We start from the raw sequence: 18,741 nt of genomic DNA, 5'->3' as shown, positions 1-18,741 counted from the left end.
TGAGGAAACCTGAGGCAACAATATTTCAGGAAGGGAGAATCAATGCAGAGCAACTGGAAGTTAAATATTGGCATTGTTCACACTTCACATTAAACCATGGTTTGGCATGATAGGGAGGTGCCCAGAAAGTCCAGCCCACCACATGGTCTGAGGGATGGTGGACCAGCCCACAGCTGAAAAAGGTTGCTGACCCCTGAATTAAAACATCAAATAAAATGACCCAGAATAAAACCATTCAAGCTTCAAGTAAACTATTTCAGATCCTTCTCTAAGCAGTATTTTGCTTTTCCCATATTTAGTTGCCTAGTTAATTTATACAGCAGAATCACTCTAGGAAACCAGTGTGGCATAGTGATTAGAGTGCTGGACTAGGACCTGGGAGATGAGGGTCCAACTCTTCATCCGTCATGAAACTCACTGGGTGACCTTGGGCCAGTCACAGCCTCTTAACCTACCTAACAGGGTCACTGTAGGGATTAACTTGGTGTGTGTGTGTGTGTGTGTGTGTGTAAACCATGTACTCCTTGGAGGAAAAGGTGGTGTATAAATGCAATGACTAAGCTCTTCTTCTTACCTGTTTAAGAAAGCTGTTAGTTGCCAACCTGACATCTAGAGATCTTCATGTGGTTGCAACTGGACCTGTGCCAGTTGCAAACAGTGCCTGGGGGATTGCTATCACTGGTCTGACTCAGTATAAGGCAGCTCCCCATTTCCCAGCCTTGTTCTGCACCCGCTTCGAGAGCTTTTGCCCAGTAGCGTAGGAAGATGGGGGCGGTGAGGGTGTGCCGCCTCGGGCAGCGCGATCCCTGGGGTGCTATCGCAGCTGCCCCCGCATGTGGCGCACTACGCCCCCAAAACGCATGCCACGCCCCTGCACGCGGCGCATCACGCCCCCAGAATGCGCGCCACATCCGTCGGGGCAGCACGCCTGCTCTCCACCCCCGGTGGCAGAGCATGAAGCTCCGCCACTGCTTTTGCCTAACTGCAACGTGTGCTTGAAAAGTGGTCATCCCTCTTGCTTGTCTAGATGGAAGTTGGAGAGGGGCGTATGCCACCCACTTTTGCAATAGGTCATGGAATGCCAGCAGTGGGACAGAGGCAAAGAAGAGGCCAGACTGTGCCATTGGCATTTAAAAGATGCCATCAGAAGCCTGAGACTGCTATTCTATGTGCACTTACCTGGGAGTAAGAACCACCAAATATTATGAGACTTATGCCCAAGTCAATATACATAAGCTTTGCACCATTAACTCACCCTAGAGCACTCCAGTGTAAGCACTTGGCAGATCAAGTATCTCTTATTTGTTCTCCCAGCAGCGGCAGACTATAATTCATCTATGCCAGCTACTTTCTTCAGATGTTGCAGCCACACACTTGAGAGCAGAGCAATCCCCCTCCCCCCCTCTCAAAATGAGGTTAGATGCATACCTAGGAAATTTTAGCAAAGGGCCCCTGTTGGAGACACTGAGGAATGTTTTAAGCTTTGCTTGAGAAGCCTTGCAGGAAACCTCAGGAGACATATTGAGTTCTGAACAACAGAACAAATTCACACAGAATTCTATTTTAAAGAAATACAATTGTCTGGTAAAAAAAGGGAACCAAAAGAAAAGAAAAGACTCTCTCACCAAATGGTGTCTGATGAAATAATAATTATTTTTTTAAAGGAGGGGAAGATATCTTTCTTTCTTTCTTTTTTCTTTCTTTCTTTTGTTATGAAAGATTTGAACAACAGTTCTTCCAGATGGCTTCAGTAAAAGCCTATTAGTTTAGGTAGGTAGTGTCATTTTACTTTTTTTTGGGGGGGGGACAAAACACCAAACTCTCCTGCCCGGATTCCAGACAGGAATTCATATTTCATGCGGGGCCAATTCCATCTCTGAAGCAAATCCACTTACTGTACAGAGCCACCCTCTGAGAGGCAAATACCAAAGCTGAGCTCTGCAAGCGAACCATAAAGATTCGCTTCAGAAAAGTTTTCTTTGCTGCCAGGTCCTAAACACCATCCTCAAGGCAGCTTATTCCCCTGGCTTTTACAAGATTTCATTCTTAGAGGTTTGGCGATTCCAGTGTGAGATGCTGGCAAGGTTTTTCGAAGGATAATTTATTGTGCCGCTTTTAACCACTGGGTTTATGGGACAAAAGTCCCATTGACTCCACCAATATGGAGCCATGCCTTTCCTGTCTGCCTTCTCGGCACTAAAACCACTAGAATTTTTCTGGTAAGCAAGGCCCCTATAGAACATGCTTCTGCCTCTTACATAGGAGCTCTTTCTGTGCTGCCATTATACATGCAATGGTTTTCTTCCAGGAACAAGTTTGCCCAATTACAGAGAATTCTTTTATAGGTCCTAACCTCGTCAAAATGTTTCAGGTCTGCAACATTTATAGTCTTGGACACTGCACACTGACTTGTAAGGAAATCCCACTGTGTTCAACTGTAAATAGCAACACTCCATTACTTGATTGGTTATTAATAAGCAATTTTTATGATGGAATAATACGATTTTAAATATAAATACATACAAAATAACAGGTGCTATGTATCGTCTTAGAAGATGCAACCCTTCCTCGTCATCCCTACACAACAGAATGAAACTGAGTACCCCCTTTTCAGAACTGTTTATACATATGCAAATATATGCAGATTTATTGGCCCCAAACCAGAGATTAGTTGTACTTAAATCCCATTGCAATAAACTAATTTGCAATTGTAAAAGTTCTGTCCCATCAATTCCAACGGGTCTTAAACACAATTAACTTACCCTGGGTTTGGGTTGCTGCAAAAATTGATTAGTTAAACCCCACATTATGAACTGGCATGTTTTGAGTAACAGGGTAGGAGCCATACAGCACAATCCTATACATGTCTTCTCGGAAGTCATGTGTGCATTAGATTGCAGCCCTAGTCATTCTTGGCTGATTCCACAGCTAAAGATCCCACTGTATCTGCTACAAAGGAAATAAATAGTGTAGGGCACACGGCCCCCTGCCAACACCAGCTTTGGTCACAATGCTACACATAAGAACAAGAAACTGCAGTGACATATGAGCTGGATACAGGAAACAGCCCCTTACTTACAGCTGCTTAACTGATTTCGCCTGCTCACATACCTAGGCAGCAAATGACTGCCTGTGCAAACTTGCCTACCACGTGCATTGTACCTTGATTGCAGGTACAATTTCAGCCAATGTACAGCAGATGTAAAAGCTAAACAGTCAGGCATGGAAGAAGACATGATAGCCTTGGACAGATCTTGTCGTGCTCAGAGCACTGCAGTGAAGCATGCATCAGTCTTAACAGTCATGTGTGGAGCAAAGCTACGGAGTTAACAGCTGCAAAAAGCATTCAAGGTCTCAGACAAGTTTGGTTACCTTCAAGATTAAGAGCAGATTGCTAACCACTACTATAAGCAGCTCTAGATAATCAGGACCATACTAAGAAGTAAGTACCATTTCTTACAAGGACCATACAAGAAGTAGGTACCATTTCCTTACAAGGAGATGTTAGGAAATTCCTCACCAGCACCACTGGGCCTTGGGTGATAAGGAAAACTTTCCAGATTGCAACAGGAAAAATGGCTGGAGAAAACAAAGGTGGCTCAAAAATCTTAATGCCTTTTTTATACAGTTACCATTTCTGTGGGAAAGTTTACACTGCATGTGCACCAGCATGTGCAATGCACAGGTATGCATTTATTTTACAGAAGGCATGTGTGCATTCATGGCATGTGATGGTGCACACATTTCCTATTCATGTGACATACCTGTGCAAGAAAATCACCATGCATGAAGCATCCCTGAGCCAAGCACCCGCATTTCCAAATTTACCCCCAACAACCCTTGGGATGTTGCTTGAAGATCTGAAATGCCCAAGGCCAGAGGGAGCTTAGAAGAAGGGAAGGGAAGGGAAGTCTGTGCTCTGTAAGGAGCCACAGTTCTTAGGAACCAATCCCCTGGTGCTGTGTGAGGAACAGGAGTGGTCAAAGGGAGCTTTATTTATTGGCAGGATCTCTATGCTTTATCACAAGGTTGTAGCCGAATGATGTATGCACATGCTTTGCATATAAAAAGTTCCAGGTTCAGTTTCTGGCATCTCCAGGTAAATTTAGAAAAGCCTTAAAGTACAGCATACTAGGCTAGATGGACCAGCGAACTGACCCCATTCTTCTTCATAGCAATGAACAGCATACCTGGCTCGAGGCTTGCTCCTCTGAGCAGATCATAGCATAGCACTGGGAGGGACCACAAGGGTCATCTAGTCCAACCCCCTGGAATGCAGGAATTTTTTGCCCAATGTCAGACTCAAACGCACGACCCTAAGATTAAGAGTCTCACATGAATTAGTAGATAGGTGAGAAAAGGGAGTGAGAGGATGGTCAAATAAGAAGGCAGTAGGCTCTTCTATCCCAATACTGCCATCCATTTCCTGGCAAACAATGCCCTATACAAAAACTCAGAAGGGAGCTACAGATTTCTGGGTATTATAAATATTTATTAAATTGAATTTCTGCACCACCCTTCATCCAAAGATCACAGGGAGGTTTACAATATAAAAACACGAAAAGGGATGCCATAATAACAAGCAAAAACCATACATACACACACACCCCAATACACACACTGCTATTATTATTATTATTATTATTTATAAAAGGATATGAAAGGCAGAAACTCATTACAAGAAATATGCAATTCTGATCTTTTACCCGATAAGATGGGATAGATTTTATGAACAGAGGTGCAGAAATTTCCCTAAAAGATAAACAAAAATATCTGAGGAGTAACTGGGATGAAGCTGCATGGAATTGGATAGGGAGGGAAAGTCCTACTCAGAAAAGGTGTGCAATCTCTTTTTATGGAGGTTTAAAAGGCTTGGGTGTTTATCTACCGTGTTTCTCATATTATAAGACATGTCTTATATTTATTTTTTCCTCAAAAAAACCCACTATGGCTTATTTTCAAGGGATGTCTTATTTTTTTCCTCCTCCTCCTGCCACGGCCGGCATTGCTGCTGCGCCTATCACTATGTCTTATTTTCGGGGTATGGCTTATATTCGCTGAATGCGTAAAAATCCTGCTATGGCTTATTTTATGGGTATGTCTTAAAATATGAGAAACAGGGTATATCCCATCGTGGTATTTAAGTCAAGAAAAAGTAGAATGCCTGGGGTAGGGGGAGAGACGATCCCTTGTGTTCTTTCCAAAAACTTCTCTGTCTGTAACACACAACCCTCTTCCTACGCATTAACATGACCTTGGGCCAATCACCATCTCTCAGCCTAACCTACCTCACAGGGTTGTTATGAGGATAAAACAGGGAGACGAACCATGCGCACCACCTTGAGCTCCTTGGGAGAAAAGGTGGCGTAGAAATGCAATTAATAAAATAAATAATATGTGGAAACCCCAAATGGCTTCCGGACCCCCACCTTGGTGCACACACGCATCTCCCCACTCCCTCTAGTCTTCCAGCTGCACTTGATCAGAAGGTCCGCGGTTCAAACCCAGCCTCTCCCAACCTAGCAGTTCGAAAGCACACCAGTGCAAGTAGATAAATAGGTACCGCTGCGGGAGGAAGGTAAACTGCGCTTCCGTTGCGCCAGAAGCGGTTTAGTCATGCTGGCCACCTGGCCCAGAAAGCTGTCTGTGGACAAACTCTGGCCTGAAAAGCAAGATGAGCGTCGCACCCCATAGTCGCCTTTGACTGGACTTAACCGTCCAGGGGTCCTTTACCTTTTACCTACTGCTAATATGCAACAAGCAGTCAGAGAAGATGCTCCAGCTTGGCTTTGCCTTTTGCCAGGGGAGCGGCGGGAAAACAGTTTCTCGGGGAATGAGGAAGAAAAAAAATCAGGATTGAAGGGACTCGCCTCCTCACGCCCCCCCCCGCGCCCCGTTATCAGCAGGATACCCAGCCTGCCCCCTTGCCCGGGGGAGGTCATGAATCCTGGTGCCATGCGCTCCCTCATCCCCGCGCTCTCTCGCCCTCAGGTGCCCGGCTCTCCCCGGAGCCCCTCACTCACCTCGGCCGCCTGGAAGGCGAAGAGGGGCAGCCACGCGACGCCGAAGAGAGCGGCAGCCGGACGACGCCTCCCTGGTCCTGGAGCAGGTAAAGGCGGCGGGGCGGGGTGGGGCGCAGAGAAGGGAGACCGCTGCTTGGCTGTGCCGGTTGCGCTCTGGCCGCTTGCTCGGGACTGACAGGAGGCAGAGCGTCGAGCGCCGCATTTAACCGGGGCGGCGTGGGGAGAGGCTGGGGGCCGAGCCCTCCCCCTGGAGGCTGCAAAGAGTGGGGCTGTAGCCCCATGGCGAGTGGCAGGGCTGCGCGGGCCCGGCCCCACCCACGCCGCCTGGCAACGCGCAGGGTGGGTGGGTGGGTGGCGCCGTCTCCTTCCCGCCCTCTCCCACGAAGATCTTCGGGGTGGGGGTGGGCGGGTTCCCCGAGGCTGTCTCGCAAGGTCAAGGAAGGCGGGAGAGACAGGAGCCCGAGTCTCCAAGGAAGAGACTGGTCAAGTCAGGCTGACAGATCATAGAATCGTAGAGCTAGAAGGGAACCCCAGGGGTCATCTAGTCCTGCCTCCTGCGACGGAGGAATCTCAGCTAAAGCATGCATGACAGATGGTCATCCAAACTCTGTTTGGAAACCTCCGAGGAAGGAGAGCCTACCACCTTCCCATAGAGTTTCCCCTGTCCGACAGCTCTTAACTGTCAGAAAGTTCTTCCTTGTGTTTAATTGCTCCTTTCCTGTAGCTTAAAGCCAGTGGTTTGAGTCTTACACTCCAGAGCAGGGGAAAACAAGCTTGCTCCATCTTCCACGTGACAGCCCTTTAGATATTTGAAGATCATTCAAAGGAACAAGAGTTTATAATTATTATTGTTATTATTTATTTTAAAAGTGCATGCTGCGCTTCATCGGTGCCCAGCATAGATCACAAGATAAAAACACAAAATACATAAAATAAAGTAAGAAAAGAAAACAGTAACCCCCAACCCCTCTCAGAAACACATTTAAAAGTATGGCATGTAAAGGGAAATGCATGTTTTCACACATGTTCTCTGCCTGGGGCAGTCAACCTGGGGCCCTCTAGATAAGGTGGACTTCAACTCCCATTCCCATTGGCCAGTAGTTCGGGGCTGATGGGAGCTGGCATCTAATAACAACCAGAGGATGCAGTGTTGGTTATCTCTGGTTTCTGCTCTCCCCAACCACATGTCCTCCAGATTTCTAGCTCCCATCAGCCCTCACCATTGGGATGTGCTGGAAGAGGTAGAGGGCACCAGGTTGGAAAAGGCTTAAAGCAGGCATCATTATCCTAGCTTCCATCACCAGATACTTGTTTCATCCCACACACCCCATTTTGCAAATTTGATGGATAGTTTGAACATGGGACCTATCCCTGTCATAGAATATCTTAAATGTGCATCCATGGATCTCATCGCCATCACTCTGACACAGGAAGTTTGTTGAATGGGCACTGACATTCTACATTTCCCCACAGATTATTTAAAAAGCAACAGTAGGGACCCCTTCCCGCAACACAGACATAACAGCATGACAAACATCTGGACTGCCTGCCCCTAAATTCGACCCTCACACCACCATAGTCTCTGTTGTTAATATCCTTATTGTTGTTGTTATGTGTGGATTTATATTCCACTTGATACCAATATGGTTTCTAAGCTGTTTACAGTTGCACAACATTGTTAAAATACAGAATAATTAATATTACACCCTGAAATACTCCTTAATATATGGGAAAATAATATCTGGAATACAACAATGTCTCAGCATCTCACCAAACACAGGAGGGCGATTAAAGACAAAGCAAAAAGAGGTACCTTTCAAGAAACATGGACCCCTCTCTTTAACTATGTTATTGACCAGAATCAAGATCTTGTTGTTTAATAATAATAATAATAATAATAATAATAATAATAATAATAATATATTATTATTATTATTATTATTATTATTATTATTATTTATACCCCATCCATCTGGCTGGGTTCCCCCAGCCACTCTGGGCGCTTCCAACAAAATATTAAAATACAGAAATCCATCAAACATTAAACGCTTCTCTAAACAGGGCTGCCTTGAGATGCCTTCTAAAGGTCTGGTAATTGTTGTTCTCTTTGACCTCTGGTGGGAGGGCATTCCACAGGGTGGGCACCACTACCAAGAAGGCCCTCTGCCTGGTTCCCTGTAACTTGGCTTTTGGCTTCTCGTAGCGAGGTAACCGCCAGAAGGCCCTCAGCGCTGGACCTCAGTGTCTGGGCAGAATGATGGGAGTGGAGACGCTCCTTCAGGTATACTGGACCAAGGCCATTTAGGGCTTTAAAGGTCAGCATCAACACTTTGAATTGTGCTCGGAAACATACTAGGAGTCAATGTAGGTCTGCTCAGTCTTCTGCTTGGATAGATGACGTTAAGTAATGTATTTGACCATTGAATGTATAAGCCTAAAGTCTAAAGTCAATGGACAGAACAAACAGCATTAGATGTGATGCTGGATAAGTGTTGAATGGTTCTTGTTTTCATATTTATCTGAAACCAATTTTTAAAATGTTTTAAAAACAATTACACCACACACAATAAAATGATCCCATCCAAACATTAAGATATAAACACCCATTATTAAATCTATCGTAAAACAGCCCCATTAAAGCAGCTCAGCAGTTAAAATAGGGCAAGAGGCTAAAGAGATATTTGCCCAAGTCTTGGCTGATGTTGGAAAGAGTCAATGGGTGTTGTCAATATTGCAGCTCCTATTAAAGATTGGGGGTTACCTGCATATGATGTGATCAGGCATTAAGCTATCCAATCTGTATTGGTCTTTTAAAGATTTAGGGCCTTCTAGTACACCTTCTGTGCAAAGAATGTATGACCCACATTTGGCTCTGGGTGGCTTTAAGCTCCACCACTTAAATTGGGGTAAACAGGAGTAATCGAGTGTAGACGTGTGAAGGAAATCAGGCCCAGGACCTGCTGGAGTACATGTGACTCCTACAAACGTAAACAAGAATCTTGGCACAGGTTAGACTCGTACTGTCCTGAGAGTGCTTGACTGGCCAGCACATGAACTGGACATTAATAGCATTTCATTGCTTTTTATGTTAGCGATGTGTTTAATTGCATGGAATTTCCTTGGCAGGACAGCAATCATGCCTCCATTTAATTTGTCTTGAGCGCTTCATGTTGCTGCCTGTCCAGAAGAGGGTGGTAAGGACAGCTGTGTTCAGGTGGAAATATCAATCAAGAAACATGTCCATCAAATTCTGACTTTACATAATTGAAAAATTATTCACACGTTCTGAGGCTTTTTATCCACAGTCCTCAATAGCCAGGGAGGGGTTTTGTTTTTCTCCTTTATTCCACTGTTGGTATGTGTTTGGAAACATTCTTTCTGTTTGGTGCAGAGCTGGACCTGGCCAGGGGGGACGGGGACGGAGCTTAGCCAAGTGAGTAGAAACTGGCAAGGATGATACTTTCAGATGTCAAATAAACTACCAGAATATAAGAAGAGTATCTGCTCTAAGGAAGTTGTCCCTTTGACTTGGTACAACCTGATTCTGATATGACCAGGTCTCACCTGGAGGTATAATGTAAAGTTCTGGGCCCTGCAGTTTAGGAAGGATATCGACAAACGAAGAGGTTCAAAGGAGAACAACAAAGAAAGAAGAGATGATAAAGAGGTGATACGATAGCCACTTTCAAATATTTGAAGGACTGGCACATACCTGTAGATGATGAAGCAAAGTTGTTCTCTGGTGCTAGGGGGCAGGCCCTGGACCAATAGGTTCAACTTACAAGATAAGGAATTTGAAGTACGGTAAACATGGACTGCCTTGGGAAGTGGCAGATTCTCTTTCATTAGATGTTTTTAAGCAGAGACTGGATGGCCAGCTATCAGGAATCTTATAGCAGCAGCTTCCCTGCAATGGCAGAGGGTTAGACTAGAGAACCTTTTGAAATATCTTCCACCTCTACAGTTCTATAGTTAAAATTAGCCGTTTGCGAATACCCTTTAATACTGATAGTGATAATGGCTTGCAGCTGCAGAAATCCCCACTCGTGTGTTAATTATCAGTTGGCATACCATTCACGTAGGACCATAGAGAAGAAAAATGGTGGAGCTGTGCATTTTGACCAAAAGTGGCAGTTCCACATTAAGTTACATTATGAATTAATAAATAGGTCATCAGATTGATCAATAGATGTATAGATAAATATCACGTAACATCATGTGAATTATAGATCCATGAAAAGAGCCAAATGGTTCTGAACCCCCTGTAGTCACTGGCCAAGATTCATGGAATAGTCATGGCTGAAAAACAATTGTCTCATCAGGAAGCTAGCCTGGCTTACATTTTAACACTTGCTGGATCCAGGGGTTAGACCCTGGATGCAGCCTACTCTACATGCAGCCTACTCCTCCAAACTCATAACATTATGTTTCCTAGCACTGCTTTGCAGAGCCATCTGAATCCTGGATGGGAGCTCAAGCACTGGAAGAGAAGTGCTTTAGAGACATTAAAGCTCTATCCCAGCTAACAGCGCAGCACATTGGTGCAGACATGACCAAGTAATAAATATGACACAATACTCAAAGCCTTGTATGGATTGGCTATAATCAATGTCAGAAGGAACAAATACTTCCCTGTAATCCTAAACATATACCATGTGCCAGAAAGCCATTGCCCACAGACTTTGACAAATGTAAATTTAAACCAGCTGATGGACGTTGGGTGGTCTCCAGTAGATTTGAAATCTGAAGATGGAACATGGAAATAATTCAGCCAACAAAAATTTTAAGAACAATAGACCGTTGTGGTGTAAGAACAGGGTAGATGTGGTCCACTGGGTTGAGCATGCCAAGTGGCTGGGCTTCCAAACTGCATTTCACAAGGTAAAACAAAGAGCAGAAAGAGACAATAGTTTTACAGTGAGGCAAAGGTGGTGTGATAGAAGCACAAGGAATATAAGAAGCTTCCTTCTACTGAGTCAGACCCCATGGTCCATCTAGCCTAGTATTGCTTCCATAGGCTGGCAGTGACTCTCAGAGCTTTCAAGCATGATTTTTTTCCAGCCCTACCTGGAGATGCTGGGGATTGAACCTGGGACCTTCTGCATGCAAAGCAGATGCTCTACCAATGAGCTATGGTTCTTCCACTAATACAGCCTTCCCTATCCCTGTCTTATATAATCAACACTGCTTTCGCTGTGATTATTTTACAGACCTTTAAGCCAAGAATAAGGAACCTGTTTTCATAGAGCACGGGCTGTTTCTGAATTCTATTCAGGTGTCACAGAGTTCTAGGAATGCAGCAAAGAGATAGAGCTAGGATCAAAGCTGTCATTACAGGAACTGAGATGCTGGGTAATTTGCAAAACATACCAAAAAGAGTTCAGTCAATTTCTGTGTCCTTGATTTTAATGGAGTGGCGATACCTGAATTGGACAGAACAAAAAAGAGGAAGCATGATGGAAAATTACCTAAATCGTTCTTTGAACTTACGGAAAATCTGGGGCTAGTAGATGTATGGAGAGTGAAACACCCGACGACGAAACAATTTACCTTTTTTTCAGAACCAAACCAAAGTTCGGGAAGAATTGATCATATGTGGATTTCTAAAGAATTAGTACCCAGGACAACAAAAAGTGAAATAACGCCACGGACATTGTCGGACCACAATCCAGTATTCTTGGAGATGAGAGGGAAAGAACAGAATTCCTTTAGATGGAGAATGAATGAAGAAGTGTTGGAAAATAAAGAAACTGTGGAAAAAGCAAAAGAAATCTTGAAGGATTATTTCCATTGGAACTTGCATAAAGAAACTGGAATAGATATAGTCTGGGATGCAAGTAAAGCAGTAATGAGAGGCTATTTAATACAAAAAAATAGTTATTTAAAGAAAAATAAAGAAAAGAAGAAAGAAGAAATTCTGAGACACCTCATGGAGAATGAGAAGAGGCTGATCGACAAACCGTACGATCAGCAAATTAAGAATAATATAAAGATGTTGCAAACACAATTCTCCATGTTGGTGAATCAGGAAATAGAGTGGAAGATAAAGCAGATGAAACAAAAGAATTTTGAATCGGCAAATAAAACAGGGAAATGGTTGGCCTGGCAACTGAGGAAAAGACAAAATCAAAACATAATAAACAAAATTAAAGTTCAGGAAGAAATAATTGAAGACCCAAAAGAAATCAGAAGGGCCTTTCAAAATTATTATAAAAACCTGTATAGTAAAGGAAAAGAAGATGCTAGAAAGATAAATGAATATTTGGAGAAACATAAGTTAAAGCAAATTATGGAAAAAGAGAAGAATATATTGAATGCCTCAATAACTGCACAAGAAATCCAGAATGCGATAAAGAAGATGAAGCAAGGAAAAGCGCCAGGACCGGATGGACTATCGGCAAAATATTATAAAGTACTGAATGGACAGTTGATCCCTGTATTAGTGGAAGTAATGAATAACATACTTCAAGGAGGAAAGACCCCAAACACATGGAAAGAAGCTTATATAACTTTGATACCGAAGCAAGGTTCAGATGGTTTAGATGTAAAAAACTACAGACCAATTTCATTATTGAATAATGATTATAAGCTTTTTGCAGACATAATGGCAACAAGATTGAAAGAGATCTTGAAGGACTTGATCCATAAAGACCAAGCAGGTTTTCTACCTAACCGACAATTAAAAGATAATGTAAGACATATTATAGACGTGATAGAATTCTTGGAGGTTAGGATAGATAAACCTGCGGCGCTGATGTTCATTGATGCAGAGAAAGCTTTTGATAATATATCTTGGCATTTTATGAAAAAGAACCTGGAAAAGATGAAGGTAGGGGGATGTTTCCTGAATGGGATTGAAGCAATATATTCGGAACAAAGAGCAAAATTGATAGTAAATAATATTTTGACAGATGAATTTGAAATCACAAAGGGGACCAGACAGGGATGCCCGCTGTCCCCGTTATTGTTCATTACGGTCTTGGAAGTGCTACTAAACAGAATTAGAGAAAAACAATCCATCAAAGGAATTAAATTAGGTGCGAAAGAATTCAAACTGAAAGCATTTGCAGATGATGTAGTTGTAACTTTAGAGAACCCCAAAGAAAGTGTTGCTGAAGTGATAGAAGTGATTGAAGAATTTGGACAATTGGCAGGATTTAAAATGAATAAACAAAAGACGAAAATGATGATAAAAAATTTTGGTAAAGAAGAGAAGGAAGATTTGCAGCAAAGATATGGTATTGCGATCGTAAAAAAGGTACAATACCTTGGAATATGGATGACAACCAAAAATATAAATTTGTTTAATGATAATTATGAATTGGTATGGAAAGAAATAAAGAAAGATTTAGAGATATGGAATAGGAGGAAGTTGTCATTCCTCGGTAGAATTGCAGCTGTAAAGATGAACGTATTGCCCAAAATGTTATTCTTGTTTCAAACAATACCTATTATAAAGGGGACAAGACAATTCAAGGAATGGCAAAAAGATTTACAAAGATTTGTCTGGCAGGGGAAGAAACCAAGAATAAAATATAAAATATTGGTAGACAAGACCGAAAGAGGCGGATTCTCCATGCCAGACTTGAAATTATACTTTGAAGCGTCATGTCTCTGTTGGATAAAAGAATGGATAACATTGGAAAATACGGACTTGTTGGACTTGGAGGGATTTGACAACAGAGCAGGTTGGCATTCATATCTATGGTATGATAAGAAAAAAACCCATAAAGGATTTACGAACCATGTTATAAGAAGATCGTTATTTGAAGTATGGGAAAGAAATAAAGCCTTGTTAGAGACCAAGACGCCATGGTGGATCTCACCAATGGAAGTGATTATAGTGAAAAAAGTGAATATGGAAGGTGAGAGACCAACATATGAAAATTTTCTAAGACAATCGGAACAAGGTTGGAAACTGAAACCGTATGAAGAGGTGAAAGTATATTTGACGAGTTGGTTGCAATATCATCAAATTAATGATGTATTTGTGCAAGATAAAAAAATTGGTTTTGAGGAGAGAAGGTCCAAATTTCAAACAGAGTTGCTAGGGGGCAGAGTGAAATTGTTGTCCAAAATGTATAACTTGCTGGTAGAGTGGTATACTAAAGATGAGTTGACGAAAGAGGTAATGATAAAATGGGCTAAGGATTTTGGGCATAATATTGAATATGATGCGTGGTTGAAATTATGGAACCAAACAATAAAATTTACAGCATGTACTGCTTTGAAAGAGAATGTTTGGAAGATGATGTATAGATGGCACTTAACTCCAGTGAAATTAGCGAAAATGTATAGAATGAGTAATAGAATGTGCTGGAAATGTAATGAAAAGGAAGGGGACTTTTATCATATGTGGTGGAAATGTGAAAAGGTTAAAGGATATTGGGAAATGATATATAACGAACTGAAAAAGATATTTAAATATACTTTTCCCAAAAGACCAGAGGCCTTTCTGTTAGGACTGATAGGCCAAGAGATAACAAGGGAGGATAGTACCCTTTTCTTATATGCGACAACCGCGGCGAGGACATTATTAGCCCAAAAATGGAAAACCCAGGACTTACCGACAATTGGAGACTGGCAGACAAAGATGATTGAATATGCAGATTAGCGAGACTGACTAGCAGGATTCGAAACCAGAGGGAGACAAGGTTTCTAAGGGATTGGAGTAAATTTGTGGACTATATGGAAATGAACTGTAAAGGTTTAAAGACACTTGCAGGCGTGAAATAAATCCTACGAATTGACCCTAAAGATTAGATACAAAGGAACTGCGAGATAAGAACTGATTAGAAAACCTTTTGAGGGGAGGGAGGGAAGTCAAGCTTGGCGGAGCATGTTTTTTTGGGATGTTTGTATTTTTGAATGTTTGTTTATGTGTTTGTTTGTCTTGTATAATGTTTTAAATGTGTTTATTTTGGAAAATTTAATAAATAATTATTAAAAAAAAAATTTCTGTGTCCTTGCATAATTACCCAGCTGCTGGCCGTTTAGGCTTCTAAGCCCTCTCAGATCAAAGTGCATGCTTATGAGTGTTTACTTGGAAGCAAGTCCCATTGTGTTCAGCAAGGTTTTCTCCCAGGTAAGCATATACAGGATTGCAGTCTTATTGCAGGCTTTCTTTTCCCTCCTTCCATCAATGCATAAAATAGACAGGCAAAAGAAACGTCAGTGCTTATAGCTCTGTACCAGAGCGATCTGCAACATGAATTGTTTTTCCACCACCAGGCGTCCCAGTTCCTATATATATCAGGAGAAATGTGATCAATGTTGAGCTTCTTCATAACCTGCTACCCTCAAATATACCCACCACACCACACTGTGGCTGTCAGTTTTAAAATGCAATACCTAGGTAAAGGCAACAGTTTTGCACAAGTACATGGCATTTTCTTGGAAGGTATAACATGCTTTTGCAGTAAATCTCCTGGTATGGATTGTCCAGGATTCGAAAGGTTTCAACTTCAAGGAGTAAAGAATTGTCAGCATGTTGTCAGTCCAATTTATGTGAGGGCAAGCATCATTGTCAGCTTTGCTTGGGATAAAGCAGGCAGAGGCAACCTTGGCTCTCCAGATGTTTTGGAACTACAACTCCCATGATTCCTGACCCCTGGCCCTGTTAGCTAGGGATCATGGGAGTTGTAGTTCCAAAACATCTGGAGAGCCAAGGTTGCCTATGCCTGGGATAAAGCCTCACACTGGCCCAAAGGACAGAAGTGGTTTATGAGGAAGTTAGAGGATTGGAAGTAGGTCATAGGAGACAGGACAGTTAAGGAGAAGGAAGCCCAGAGGAAGAGATGGCTGAGAAAGGGAGTACAAAACAGACAAGGAACCTGGAACCTGGGGAAAGGGCAGAGGAGGCAGGGGACTGAGCAAAAAGAAAACAATGAGAGGAGATAACCAGCCAGTTGGCTGAAGCCTTTGGGTGGCTTAATAACATTGTTGGATGTTGCAAAGAACAGTGTTCTTTCCTGTTGGATTTATGTTTCCTTACCAAAGCATATCCTTGGTAGATGAGCCATCTTAAAGGGATTCTCATTTAATAGAGTACAATTCAGCTATTCTTCTTCTATTTTTGCCAAGATATGTTATTCAACATGCAACAGGAGGTTTATATAACCACATCTGGAATTTAAGGGCTGAATCAAAGAAATAATTTCTCCTGGGCCTTTTGACACTATAATAAATTATTGTGGTATACCACCTTGTTATTTCACACTATGGAAGTATCCCTGGAGAAAGAGAGGCAGCGCAATATCACAGGCCAATGGAGGAATCCAGTAATCAATGTGATACATGAGGCTGCTGATCATGTGTTCTGGCTTTTCAAATGATACACCTGAGCTCCCTTTACTTATACCTGTGGTTCTACTCTACTGCCTCCAATGCAGATCCAATCCAGAGGGAGCTGACCCTCTCCAAAATGGAGTTCGCAGGTACCTTCAGCTCCCATCTGACCGGACTGTGCTGATAGTCCATGCAAAAGTTGCTCAGAAATCGTATGGCAGTGAAAAGAGGTAGGAAATCACCTTGAACTTCCTGTTAAAATCAGAATTTTCATGGGGCTCTCCACAGTAGAGAGACTAAATAGGTGGCGTGTGCGTATGTGCTCTGCGTGAAATGAGTTGTGGGTCTCATGGTGTTCCAGTAGTTTTTCAAGCACACCCAGCTCTGCTTCTGAGGTATCCGATTCCCTTTCTTAGGTCACATCCACACTATAACATATAAGGCAGCGGTGGCCAAACTTGGCTCTCCAGCTGTTTTGGGACTACAGTTCCCATCATCCCTGACTAGCTAGGGGTGATGGGAGTTGTAGTGCAAAAACAGCTGGAGGGCCAAGTTTGGCCACCACTGATATAAGGTATGTGGCTTCACCCAAAGAATCCTGAAAGTGGTAGCTTACCTCCTCATGGAGCTACAATTCCTATCACCTATAACAAACTATAGTTCACAGGATTCTTTGGTGGAATCACCATTTCCAGGAAATGCATAGAGCCAGAATTCACTTGTGTTGCCAATGTATAACTTTTGCGAAGATTTCCCCACTTGCGTTTTTGCTTAACCCTATTACACTGTGTTGCTGAAACCTGAATTGTTTCCACTAGCAATGGAGGATAAATTTTTGTTTTATGTGTCCTTTCATACACATCGGAAGACAGCCCTGTTTCAGGAAGCTTTAAATGTTTGCTGTTTTGTTTTGTTCCTTTATATTTTGTTGGAAACCACCCAGAGTGGCTGGGGTAATCCAGTCAGATAGGTGAGGTACAAGAAATAAACCATCATTAATATAAATTATTGCTATTATTGCTATTATGACTCTGTTTTGAATTTTAATGCAAAACTCCCTAATTTGTGCCACCAGTAACAATATATGAACGGAAACACAGCTATCCTTCCAAAGAACTGGCCCTAAACTTGTTAGGCTAAAGTCTAAATGAGTCAGATAATTAACATCCTCAAAAATACTATTATGGCATGGGAGTATAAAACCACCCATTCTGGTGTGTTTTATTACCAACGTTTTTACGCACTACCAATGCAGCATGAATCCTAGCCATTCACGTGAGTTTAAAGACAGCGGAAACCCAAATAAAACACAGGAAAACACGTTTCCAAACCTTTGGACCTCAATTTATTTGTGTTGGTCTAAGGATCTCACTGTGAATGTAAACTCTGTTCCCAGCCTGTGAAACTTCCACATTCCAGGCTGAGACAGTCACAGGGACAAGTCCTCAAGGAGAAGTGAAGAAACGAGAGCGTTCCCCTCTATATAATCACATCTTCCACGGTAGGGGGGCATGTTGAGCTCGCTGCGCCTCTGATAGATGTGGCTACTCCATATTGATGTCTGGAGCCCAGATCATAACAAGAGACCCCTGTGCCTGCTCAGCACTATGGAAAGTAATTTGGTAAAAACATGAACAATGAGTACAATTCCGTATGTTGGAAACAATTAAAAACAGTTCCATATACAAAGTAATGACCTGTCCAAGGTTATCCTGCGAATGTTATGGCTCAGCAGGAATCGGAACATGTGTGTACCAGATTGAACCATGACAGCTTAGTCATTTGCCCATGCCACTGCTCTTTAATAGGGGTGATCATTTAGTTATCCAGAAGGTTATAATAGGAATTCTGTGTGTATATTGTACACAAATCCCTGTACAGTGTACATAGTAATGCTATCTTGGTATTAAATCTTATATAAATTAATAAGGAAAAAAAGATTTCTGAAAAGTTTTATTTATAGGTGCCCCTTTATATTTTATTTTATTTAGTTTATTGATTTGGTTTTTCAAATTAACATTTTAGAGAGATATCAAACAGAAATCATAAAAACAAGATTCCAAGGAATCTCCTGGACTTCCACCCTCCCCCTTTGTGGGTCCTATTATTAATAATTTCCTCCTGCATCTTTTATGATGATCCAAATCTTTTACATCTCTATTGTGTCCAGAATTCACCCTTAAACGGCAAGTGATATTCCAATCCTACTAACGATTTTACCTGTTTACCTGTTCAAACAGCCCCTTTATATTTTCTAACCTTGTGGGTGTTCTTAGGAAAGGAATTACAGTAATATATGGCCCTCTTTGTTTGCTTTTTTGTTGTTGTTCTTATCCTACCCTGCCCCATTTTGTTGCTCAAAAAATTATTTCCATACTTGCCATTTTTTTTCTGCGTGTTGCCTTGTACAAGCCTTCGTTGCATCTTTTTA

The 18,741-nt window shown here is 42.2% G+C and overlaps 2 protein-coding genes across 3 annotated transcripts in view; one reads left to right on the top strand and one right to left on the bottom strand.

Annotated features, from left to right (window-relative positions):
- The window catches only part of MATN4 (matrilin 4), a 38,288-nt gene extending 31,963 nt beyond the window's left edge, over positions 1-6,325 (bottom strand). The window contains exon 1 of the mRNA XM_035121696.3: positions 6,024-6,325. The gene's annotated coding sequence lies outside the window, so the exon portion shown is untranslated. The remainder of the gene's footprint in view (positions 1-6,023) is intronic.
- Positions 1-18,741, top strand: part of RBPJL (recombination signal binding protein for immunoglobulin kappa J region like) — a 46,414-nt gene that overhangs the window by 9,252 nt on the left and 18,421 nt on the right. Inside the window, exons 2-4 of one of the 2 annotated variants that reach the window (XM_035121697.3) lie at positions 5,992-6,109; positions 9,415-9,456; positions 16,415-16,540. In XM_035121697.3, the coding sequence (XP_034977588.3) occupies positions 5,992-6,109; positions 9,415-9,456; positions 16,415-16,540 (286 nt within the window). The remainder of the gene's footprint in view (positions 1-5,991; positions 6,110-9,414; positions 9,457-16,414; positions 16,541-18,741) is intronic. The other variant, XM_035121698.3, reaches the window with a different exon arrangement.

Source organism: Zootoca vivipara, chromosome 7 (genome assembly GCF_965207765.1).
Source record: "Zootoca vivipara chromosome 7, rZooViv2.hap1.1, whole genome shotgun sequence".
Taxonomy (NCBI): Eukaryota; Metazoa; Chordata; class Lepidosauria; order Squamata; family Lacertidae; genus Zootoca; species Zootoca vivipara.
The sequence above is the reverse complement of the archived record's forward strand: the minus strand, read 5'-3'. Positions and strand labels throughout refer to the sequence as shown.